This window comes from Schistocerca serialis, chromosome 1 (assembly GCF_023864345.2).
Source record: "Schistocerca serialis cubense isolate TAMUIC-IGC-003099 chromosome 1, iqSchSeri2.2, whole genome shotgun sequence".
In the NCBI taxonomy this organism is placed as follows: Eukaryota; Metazoa; Arthropoda; class Insecta; order Orthoptera; family Acrididae; genus Schistocerca; species Schistocerca serialis.
Window position 1 is genome coordinate 784,511,973 of NC_064638.1, and position 12,089 is coordinate 784,524,061.

General features: G+C 42.8%; 1 protein-coding gene across 1 annotated transcript in view; it reads right to left on the minus strand.

Annotated features, from left to right (window-relative positions):
• LOC126483642 (methyl farnesoate epoxidase-like) overlaps positions 1 to 12,089 on the minus strand; it is a 174,399-nt gene that overhangs the window by 40,345 nt on the left and 121,965 nt on the right. The window contains exon 6 of the mRNA XM_050106699.1: positions 11,316 to 11,496. Within this exon, the coding sequence (XP_049962656.1) occupies positions 11,316 to 11,496 (181 nt within the window). The remainder of the gene's footprint in view (positions 1 to 11,315; positions 11,497 to 12,089) is intronic.

Sequence of the window (12,089 nt, forward strand, 5' to 3'; positions counted from 1 at the left end):
GCTCAAGCTTTATTAATAGATTGTTAAAGTGAATTCAAATTCATCAAAAAGATGAATAAATAAAAAACTCAGAAACTTCTGAGAAATAAGAAGTGCACTAAGGTAGTTGGCTTCACCAGCTATAGCATAGTGTCCTATATTTCTAGCCATAATTGTTTCCTGTGCCTTGACTGGGAAACCTTTAAGGGAATGTTATAATGTGCTGAAGTAAGAGCTGTTTAGGACTTTCTCGCTAATACATCAACCACTTTATTAGCTAGAATTCCTCTAACCTAGTTCCAAGCAGAAAATCACATCCTTTGCTAGCAGTTGTAAGCAAACAGTTGGACTAACCTAGTTTCTGTGTTGCATACATACAATGTATGGCTTCAAGTGCACTCATGGAGATGGAGCAAATGAGCAGTTGTGTAGCTTGAATACATCACATACATTTTAGAGCATCAAAACTCCATGTCATAAACACTGAAAGTGTTCAGTAAGTTGATATTGGCAATATGATTATGGAAAAACCATGGAACAACAAAGGCTATCCCCAACGTAAAATTTGTTGAACAGTGGTGCTGGTGTTACTGTAAAAGAAGTTAACTTAAAAATATGAACTGGTGTACTTTCACTATGTGGTTCCACAATATCAAAAATAACTATGAATCTCTTAACACTCCTGGGTGGCAGTGCACGTCATTTTAGAACTGAAAGTTTTTCACAGGCCCTCAATTGTTTTGTAGTATGTGTGTCATTTACAAAAGCCATATATCTGGTTTTGGGGAGAATCAGATGGAATGCCTTAGAGTTCAGATCAAGCAAGAACCAGTAAATTTTTTGTCATTTTGCTTTGTTATCAGGTGGCTTGTGGGAACTAGGTATAGAACTAGTCATATAAGGTGCTGTACTAGGTCTAATCTAGTAAAATGTAAACTCTATCCACAGGCGCTGGCAGACCCTTTGGTACTGCAACCACTGAATAATTCTCTGCCAATTGCATCCCTGGATGTGGTATGGAGGGATGTGGTGTCAGTACACCACTAACCCAGCTGTTGTCAGGTTTTGTGAGCTTGGTGTAATCTAGTGCATAGTATTAAAATTTACAGATCTTTAGGTCTTGGTGATTTGTACACCTGGCACCCATAACAGAGTTGAGGTCTCATGAATACATCATAAAGCTGTAGAAAATGTTCTCTGTTTGTTCACCGACACTTGGCGACTAAGGCGCTTACAAAATTAAGCGCCTTGCAGAATTGTGCCTTCAGAATCTCCAGCTGTCATAACTACAGAGCTTATTGTCAAAAATGAAGTCCTGGTAGCTCAGTCATCCGTTCAAATTCAGAGCAGTGACTGTCATAAATAGTTCATATGGACTAAATATGCACCTTCAGTGGTGCCGTTGAATGGATAGGTATTTCTTATTGGAAAACTAGGAAGTAATGTACACTATCCATTCCTCCAGCATCCTAATGACCAACTGATTATATGAAAGTAAGAAGGCTGAAACTAAGAAATACAGATTGTAGATAACGGAGTTTAAAAAAATTAATGCCTTTAAAAGTGATTATGGAATAACAGTTCTCTTTTATGTTATGCTACATGATAAATAAGTTAACTTAAGGAAACTACCATAATTGACTATTTTTTTTTTTTTGTTATTGAGCTATGCATTATTTATTCTTTTATTCAAATACTGATTTCATTGTCATATTTTTAAAAATGTTCATGATAATATTACAAAGGTAAATCTATGTGCAAGAGTTCCTGTTTATAGTTGATCAGTTCTGCAGAGTGAGCTTCCTGAAAAATATTGAATCAGATTGTTCTCTTGTAGTATATTCTTTGATTCTTCACTTAATGTTGGTTCCTGAAACTTTGTAAGTAGGCTTTTGCAGGACAATTTGCTTCTTTCTTCAAGAGTCTGCCAATTTGGGTTCTTCAACATTTCTTTGGCACTTTACCTTGAGTCAAACAAACCTGTGACTATTCACAATGCCCTTCTTTTTATATGTACATCCAGTATCCTGTGTTGGTCATTTTCAGTTGGGTCCCATACACTTGAGTAATATTCCAAGATGGGATGTGCAGGAAATTTATGAGCAGTCTCCTTTGCAGACTGACTGCATTCTCCCAGTATCTTGCCAATGAATCTAAGTCTGTCACTGGCCTTTAAACCTATGACTGAGCATATGTGATCATTGCATTTCATATCCCTACAAACCATTATATCCAGTTTTTTTGTCTGATTTGACCAATTCTGATTGTGAATCATTGATATTTCAGTCACAATAACAGGCTTATGTAACAGGCTTATGTTGGTCAGGCAGTTTTAGCTTAAGATATCCATCCACGTACATCAATCATAAAATCATTGTCATGGCTGTGGAAGTGTGTGAGTGTGCATGTACTTGCAAAATTAGAAGAGTGGAAGATCAGAAATTTGTGTGTTTCTACAATTTTTGAATGTGTCTATGAGATATCCACCATTAACTAGCAGGTGATCATTTACAAACCTTCATTATCACTTATTTATTTCCACCTCGGGATTATTATTGTAAGGTATGGTTAAAAAGCCCAGAAATATGTATTATTGCTTACTTGTCAGCTTGTTAGGAGAAAATTGTCGTAAAATTTCTTGGAGTCCAAATGGATAATAACTTAAAATGTAATTGACATGCAGATAAGCTGATTGAAGTCAGGAGATGTGTTGGACCAAATGATATCTTCAATTGTGGGTAAAGTAGATGGTCGACTTTGATTTATTGGTAGAATATTGGGGAAGTTCAATCAGTCTACAAAAGAGACTGTTCACAAATCTCTCATGTGATCAGTTCTTGAATACTGCTCAAATGTGTGGGCCCCATACCAGATAGTACTAACATATACAGAGAAGGGCAGCACAAATGGTCACACATTTGTTTAATCCATGGGAAAGTGTCACAGAGATACAAAAGGAACTGAAATGTAAGACTCTTGAAGATAGATGTAAGCTATCCTGAGAAAATCTATCAACAAAGTTTCAAAAACCAGTTTTAAATGATTACTCTAGGAATATACTACAATCCCCTATGTATCACTCCCATAGAGATTGTAAGTACAGGATTAGAATAGTTACTGCACACACAGAAGTGTTCAAACAACCATTCTGCCCATGCTCTATGTGAGAATGGGGCAGAAAGAAACCCTCATAACTGGTACATGGGATGTACCCTCTGCCATGCACCTCATGGTGGTTTGCAAAGTATAGATGTAGATGTAGATATTTGCTGCTTCTTGTCCTAAAATTACCTCTACTCTATTCTCATGACATTTCCTGTTCCCAACACCCAACTTACTTCTTACTTCACTCTACCTCCCACGTTTAGCTTGGCTTCTGAGTCTGTAGACTCTCATGCACACTATTTTTACTGTTATCTCAACCACACATCCCTATATTCTTCTCTGTTCCTACGAGCTATTCTCAAGACTACCACTTGTCCATCTTGGCCACAACACAATGAGACTGTAGTTATGTGTTTGTGTATTTGATTGCAAGTGTCTGTTCTTCTGTGGAACCTAATACCGTCATTGAACTTTGGCTTTCTCAGTTCATACATCCATCCACCTGTGACCCTCTACCTACCTCCCACCTGGTCACCATTGAAGAATTCCTTACCTCAAACTTAACCTCACCATCCTAGCCCAGATCCCTTCTTAAGAACACAAACCATCATTGCAAACAAAGGTTCCAACACTGTCATCGTGAATCTCAGTAACTATCTGACAAAAGGCTTCCACCAATTGTCTTGACTCTTCCACCTACAATCTCTGCTATAGTGATCCTATCTTACAAAGGGAAGGCCTCAGACATGGCCTCAGACATGGTCAAATTTGGCAGGTCGCTTGTGTACAACCTAAAACGAAGGAATCTAAGATATTTTGGGTCAATACCCCCATGTTTTTGAGAAACTCACCCCTAAAGGTTATGACAAGCATTTGACTTAAAATGGGCAGGATCAATAGATAATTGTAAATAGAGCATTTTTCATCATCAGGTATGGGGTACAAAAATGCCTACTTTTCCAGAAATCGAGGTAAGAAACTTTTACAACTTCCGCTTCTGTATCCATATGGTAAACACTTTTTGCCGACAGCACCGATAGCGCAACGGCCAAGGTAACTGGCTGGAAATGGGAGAACCCTAGTGGATGTTCTTCTTTTCGTTTGTATTTTTCCATATCTCAATTAGTAGGGATAGAAGGGTTAATAAGGTAAGTAAATCAATAACAAATGATAAAAATAAGGTAGGCAAACAAATTTCTCAAACCTCTTGGGATAGTAAACAACTAAAATGTTACTCCAGGTCACTTTACAATGGCTCTTTCAGTCACTGTTACGTGTCCTCACTTTTCTTCGAACAACTAGATGAATGTTACCTGTCATATAAACATTTGAAACAATATACTCACAGAACCAAGAACATCTAATGAGTGCAATTCCTGCTGGGTTTCCAGAAGCACACTGCAATGTGAAGCCTGGAAATAAAGTTTTTAACCTGGCAATAGAAATAAACATCACATGGCTGGCACACAGGTGTGCAGTTTGGTGGTATTACTTTCACTGTGCATGTCGGCTGACCCTCGCCATCTATAAACATTGTGTCATATATTGTAGTATTAATTCATCTACTCCAAGAATCCAATATTAGACAAAACTTTTTATCAGAAACGTATGGTTTTAAAGCATTCTCAAGAAATGTTCTGTAAATAGCATTCGTCAGTTTCCCGGATTTGGAGCATGTAATGCAAACATTTTTCAATCAGTCAGTTAAACGATTGACCTCTTCTATAACCTGAGGACCAAATGTAACATTCGTTTCTTGTAAACACAGGAAAACCTTAGGCAACACTTTTCCAGAGGCTGTGATGGCATATTGCACCGTGTACAAATGTGTTAGTTTGTTTTTACTACCAACTGCAACAAGGGTTCGTTTTTCTCCCTTATGCAATAATGTACATCGAATGTTCACCCAATACTCACATCCTGTTTGATCAGTGTTGATCACGTAATCACAATTAAAGCTGGTCATAAGTGACGCCATTTGCATGCTGAAAAGAGCTGCCACTTTCTGTATATCTTCTATATTTTGTACCTCCTTATGAGAGATGTATTTAGTGACGTGCCATTGACAAATTTTATACTCTGATTTGAAATTTCTTGCCCAAGATAATGATGCAGCAAACATAAAATCTTTGTTGGCCATATATTGAAATGCTGCACCTGCAGCCCATTCCTGAAGTATTCTCGTTGTTACATTCTCGTTACAACAATGTGATTCGACAAATCGGTCATATGTCCACTTATTTATCACCTGGTATTTGTCGTATCTTGTCCCTCCTTCAGTGATATCACTTTCACACAATTTCAAGTCCTTTCTTTTCAGGGCTGTTCTTGCTCCATTCTTTTGCAGTGTTTGTAAGTTCCAAATTGGGTGATTCCTGGCTAGCACTACTGCCTTTACTTTTACTTCAAGGAGTATAGCTCCATAGTTCAATCGCTTAATAACCAGTTCATAATTCTAATTGGGAACAGATGAATCACATATTCCCAGTGATGTGGAGATTTCCAAAGTGTTATGACCATTTTTAGATTCACTAGTTGGGATATCTTCCACTGAATCACTTTCTGCTTCATCTTCATGGTAAAGTACTTCAGTATCAACAAAAGTTATTTCGTTTATCAGCTCCAAAAATTGCTCGATGATAGCCACTCCTATCAATCTGGAACACCAAGAAACAGAACTGCCTGCTTCTGGTAGTGCATTGATAATGCATCTGTCTTGCAGCACTTCTACAAACCAAAACATAGCGTTGGTAACTTCCCGCTTGCCATCGTCTGTGACGGGCTCCCAACTATATATTACAGCACTAGTCAAAGGGTGTACATCCTCCATTATTCAGATTATGCACCTGAAAGCTATGACACAACAAACAATAACTAGTTACTATGGGATAAACAGAGGAGTTAATTACTACAAACAACATACGTTACTTGTCATATGTTACTTGTGGAAGACCACTGTATTCATTCACAAAACGTCCTTCATTGGGCGCATTAATGATGGAAAAATCACTACATGTATCTGTGAGGTTCATGACAGCCTAATGATGGAAAACAACTCTTTCTGATTGACTTCTGTAAGGCTCATGCTGGACACATTTCTCTTCCAGGTTCACAACTATGATATGACGAAAAGGCAACTGGGACAACATAACTCTCCCCACGTGGATTCTGTCCCATGCCTCACTGTAAACAAGTGTCGCACAGTTGGCTATCTGTGATACCTCATGAGGAATTCGCAGCACTCTAACGCAGAGTTGTTATAATGTGACAAGGCTTAAAAGTTTAATACTTCACTAACTCACAGCGTTTGAATAATTATTTTGCCTATCTTATTATTATCATCCCTTATTGATTTACTTACCTTATTAAACCTCCCATCCCTATCAACTGAGATATGGAAAAATACAAATGAAAAGAATAACATCTGCTAGGTTTCTTTGAGATTCGAACCTGGGTTTTCCAATTCCCAGCCAGTTACCTTGGCCATTGCACTATCAGCGCTGTTGGTGTTGTCGGTGAAAAGCGTTTACCATGTGGATACAAAGCAGCAGTTGTAAAAGTTTCTTTCCTCAATTTCTGGAAAAGTTTGCATTTGTGGACCCCATACCTGATGATGAAAAATGCTCTGTGTACAATTATCTATCGATCACTCCAGTTTTGAGTCGATTGCTCATTATAATCTTTAGGGGTGATTTTCTCAAAATTATGGGGGTGTTGACCCAAAATATCTTAGAGTCCCTAGTTTTTGATTGTACACAAGTGACCTGCCAAATTTGAGCTGAATCGGTTGGCCGTGTCTGAGGTCTTCCCTTTGTTAGAAGCACAACGCAACCTCCAGCCTTTACTCAAATCCTTAGCCCATCTCAGAATTTCTCCCAATTTCACCTCCCTCCTCACCTGAATGACCCCTATCACACTCATCCTCTACATGCTTTCCAAATTCTATAAACCCAACAATCCTGGAAGCCCCATTGTTGCTGTTTATGTGCTCTCATATCAGAGACACATAACACTTCCTTCACCAATTCTTGATCATCTACGTGTCATTGCTGCCTAGATCCCTACTTGTCACTGTTGACAGCTCCTCCCTACACGCTGACATCCCTCATGCCCATGACCTTGCTGCTACCAAACACTGCCTCTCCCAACATCCTTCTGATTCCTAACCCACTACTTCGTTCCTTATGCAGATTACCAATTATATCCCCACATAAAACTGCTTCTCATTTGACAGAAAGAAATACACTCCTGGAAATGGAAAAAAGAACACATTGACACCAGTGTGTCAGACCCACCATACTTGCTCCGGACACTGCAAGAGGGCTGTACAAGCAATGATCACACGCACGGCACAGCGGACACACCAGGAACCGCGGTGTTGGCCGTCGAATGGCACTAGCTGCGCAGCATTTGTGCACCGCCGCCGTCAGTGTCAGCCAGTTTGCCGTGGCATACGGAGCTCCATCGCAGTCTTTAACACTGGTAGCATGCCGCGACAGCGTGGACGTGAACCGTATGTGCAGTTGACGGACTTTGAGCGAGGGCGTATAGTGGGCATGCGGGAGGCCGGGTGGACGTACCGCCGAATTGCTCAACACGTGGGGCGTGAGGTCTCCACAGTACATCGATGTTGTCGCCAGTGGTCGGCAGAAGGTGCACGTGCCCATCGACCTGGGACCGGACCGCAGCGACGCACGGATGCACGCCAAGACCGTAGGATCCTACGCAGTGCCGTAGGGGACCGCACTGCCACTTCCCAGCAAATTAGGGACACTGTTGCTCCTGGGGTATCAGCGAGGACCATTCGCAACCATCTCCATGAAGCTGGGCTACGGTCCCGCACACCGTTAGGCCGTCTTCCGCTCATGCCCCAACATCATGCAGCCCGCCTCCAGTGGTGTCGTGACAGGCGTGAATGGAGGGACGAATGGAGACGTGTCGTCTTCAGCGATGAGAGTCGCTTCTGCCTTGGTGCCAATGATGGTCGTATGCGTGTTTGGCGCCGTGCAGGTGAGCGCCACAATCAGGACTGCATACGACCGAGGCACACAGGGCCAACACCCGGCATCATGGTGTGGGGAGCGATCTCCTACACTGGCCGTACACCACTGGTGATCGTCGAGGGGACACTGAATAGTGCACGGTACATCCAAACCGTCATCGAACCCATCGTTCTACCATTCCTAGACCGGCAAGGGAACTTGCTGTTCCAACAGGACAATGCACGTCCGCATGTATCCCGTGCCACCCAACGTGCTCTAGAAGGTGTAAGTCAACTACCCTGGCCAGCAAGATCTCCAGATCTGTCCCCCACTGAGCATGTTTGGGACTGGATGAAGCGTCGTCTCACGTGGTCTGCACGTCCAGCACGAACGCTGGTCCAACTGAGGCGCCAGGTGGAAATGGCATGGCAAGCCGTTCCACAGGACTACACCCAGCATCTCTACGATCGTCTCCATGGGAGAATAGCAGCCTGCATTGCTGCGAAAGGTGGATATACACTGTACTAGTGCCAACATTGTGCATGCTCTGTTGCCTGTGTCTATGTGCCTGTGGTTCTGTCAGTGTGATCATGTGATGTATCTGACCCCAGGAATGTGTCAATAAAGTTTCCCCTTCCTGGGACAATGAATTCACGGTGTTCTTATTTCAATTTCCAGGAGTGTATAAAGAAATCTGTGACAAGGCCATAGTCACCTGAATGACACCCTCCTACGCCAATCTGTTTATGGGTCATCTAGAGGAAGCATTCCCAGCCTCCCAAAACAGCACCCTTTTGTGTGGTTCAGTTTCATTGATGATATTGTCATGATCAGAACTCAGGGTCAAGATGTACTACCCCATTCCTCCATAACTTTACACCCACTCTCCCATCCACTTCAACTAGTCCTCCTCAGCGCAAAAAGCCGCTTTCCTGGTATTTCACTTCCACCTCTCCAATGGCACCACTCATACCTCCATTTGTATCAAGCCTGCCAACCACCTGCATGTCAACAGCTGTCATCCTTTACATACCAAAGAATTGAACTGGTTTAGCCTGCCCGCCCACAGGTGGCATATCTGCAGTAACAAGAATTCCCTTGTCCAGTATGCTGAAGGTTTCACAGAGGCAATCACAGACAGGTACTACCTCACATACCTTGTCTGCAAACAGATTTTCCAAGCCTTATCCGCACACATCCCTAATTCTCCCATCATACTCGTGAACCAGTTACGGATGACCACACCACTCATCACTTAGTATCACCCCAGATTAAAGCAGCATTTTGTGGACCTGTCAATGACTCAGTACTTCTACTGTCTAGAGAGTGATCTCTTTTGATTTTAAATTATTTACATTATACCAGAACTTTTCTTACTATATTAGTTTTGATCTTCATTGTTTTCAAGCATGTGCATCAGTGGTTCATGCAAAATCAAATTAATTGAAATACACTCCTGGAAATTGAAATAAGAACACCGTGAATTCATTGTCCCAGGAAGGGGAAACTTTATTGACACATTCCTGGGGTCAGATACATCACATGATCACACTGACAGAACCACAGGCACATCGACACAGACAACAGAGCATGCACAATGTCGGCACTAGTACAGTGTATATCCACCTTTCGCAGCAATGCAGGCTGCTATTCTCCCATGGAGACGATCCTAGAGATGCTGGATGTAGTCCTGTGGAACGGCTTGCCATGCCATTTCCACCTGGCGCCTCAGTTGGACCAGCGTTCGTGCTGGACGTGCAGACCACGTGAGACGACGCTTCATCCAGTCCCAAACATGCTAAATGGGGGACAGATCCGGAGATCTTGCTGGCCAGGGTAGTTGACTTACACCTTCTAGACCACGTTGGGTGGCACGGGATACATGCGGACGTGCATTGTCCTGTTGGAACAGCAAGTTCCCTTGCCGGTCTAGGAATGGTAGAACGATGGGTTCGATGACGGTTTGGATGTACCGTGCACTATTCAGTGTCCCCTCGACGATCACCAGTGGTGTACGGCCAGTGTAGGAGATCGCTCCCCACACCATGATGCCGGGTGTTGGCCCTGTGTGCCTCGGTCGTATGCAGTCCTGATTGTGGCGCTCACCTGCACGGCGCCAAACACGCATACGACCATCATTGGCACCAAGGCAGAAGCGACTCTCATCGCTGAAGACGACACGTCTCCATTCGTCCCTCCATTCACGCCTGTCGCGACACCACTGGAGGCGGGCTGCACGATGTTGGGGCGTGAGCGGAAGACGGCCTAACGGTGTGCGGGACCGTAGCCCAGCTTCATGGAGACGGTTGCGAATGGTCCTCGCCGATACCCCAGGAGCAACAGTGTCCCTAATTTGCTGGGAAGTGGCGGTGCGGTCCCCTACGGCACTGCGTAGGATCCTACGGTCTTGGCATGCATACGTGCGTCGCTGCGGTCCGGTCCCAGGTCGACGGGCACGTGCACCTTCCGCCGATCACTGGCGACAACATCGATGTACTGTGGAGACCTCACTCCCCACGTGTTGAGCAATTCGGCGGTACGTCCACCCGGCCTCCCGCATGCCCACTATACGCCCTCGCTCAAAGTCCGTCAACTGCACATACGGTTCACGTCCACGCTGTCGCGGCATGCTACCAGTGTTAAAGATTGCGATGGAGCTCCGTATGCCACGGCAAACTGGCTGACACTGACGGCGGCGGTGCACAAATGCTGCGCAGCTAGCGCCATTCGACGGCCAACACCGCGGTTCCTGGTGTGTCCGCTGTGCCGTGCGTGTGATCATTGCTTGTACAGCCCTCTCGCAGTGTCCGGAGCAAGTATGGTGGGTCTGACACACCGGTGTCAATGTGTTCTTTTTTCCATTTCCAGGAGTGTATAATTTTATCCTTCTGTTTTATTAATTTTGTATAACAGCGTGAATGTGTATAACATACATACATGTATTTTTTATCATGCTATTACTATTTTCATATACTGACAAAATACTGTACCTCCACTCAGCCTCCTACACACCAAGTTCTATAGAACTTTGTGTGAGACATGTAGCTATTCGATTAAGGAATTTTACCACTTTGGATAAATATTTCATCTTAACTGTCTGACAAAGGATGTTGCAACCATAGCATTGTAGTATGTTTTATGAAATAAAACTACTAATATTGAACAGTAACATAGTTCTGTTAGTCCTTTCTAGATGCTTGACTGTGTTTTGTTTATGCTTGCAACAGGTGTATAATTTTTCCAACTTACATTGAGCGATCAGCAAGAGATGGCAGTCTGGTCCTTCCAACAACAGAGTCAAGTTCTGCTTGCACTTTTTGTTGTATTTCTGGATATCTCATCATGTATAAAATAGCAAAACTGAGAGTGTTGCTTGTTGTTTCAGAGCCAGCCATGAACAAATCAAGACATACAGATAGTAACTGTTCATCTGTAATTGAAAACGAAAATTCATTCTTAAATTGTATATTTAAAATTGTCTTTATGGTTGTAGTACTAACTTTATAAACTGGGAAATAATCTCAGCCACTGTGCACCTCCATATGATGTCAGTGCACAGGGGCTGGGGCAATTGTATTGAATCATAATATTTCTCTTTCTTTCCTTTTCTTATACATAAGCTATATGTAAACAGAATGAGCTTAAACCAAAGGCACTGCCAAAGCAAAATTAACGAGTTGTTTTGTGGCAAGGATAGTGTTTTGATGTTTGTTGTTGTTGTGGTCTTCAGTCCTGAGACTGGTTTGATGCAGCTCTCCATGCTACTCTATCCTGTGCAAGCTTTTTCATCTCCCAGTACCTACTGCAACCTACATCCTTCTGAATCTGCTTAGTGTATTCATCTCTTGGTCTCCCTCTACGATTTTTACCCTCCACGCTGCCCTCCAATACTAAATTGGTGATCCCTTGATGCCTCAGAACATGTCCTACCAACCGATCCCTTCTTCTGGTCAAGTTGTGCCACAAACTTATCTTCTCCCCAATCCTATTCAATACTTCCTCATTAGTTATGTGATCTACCCA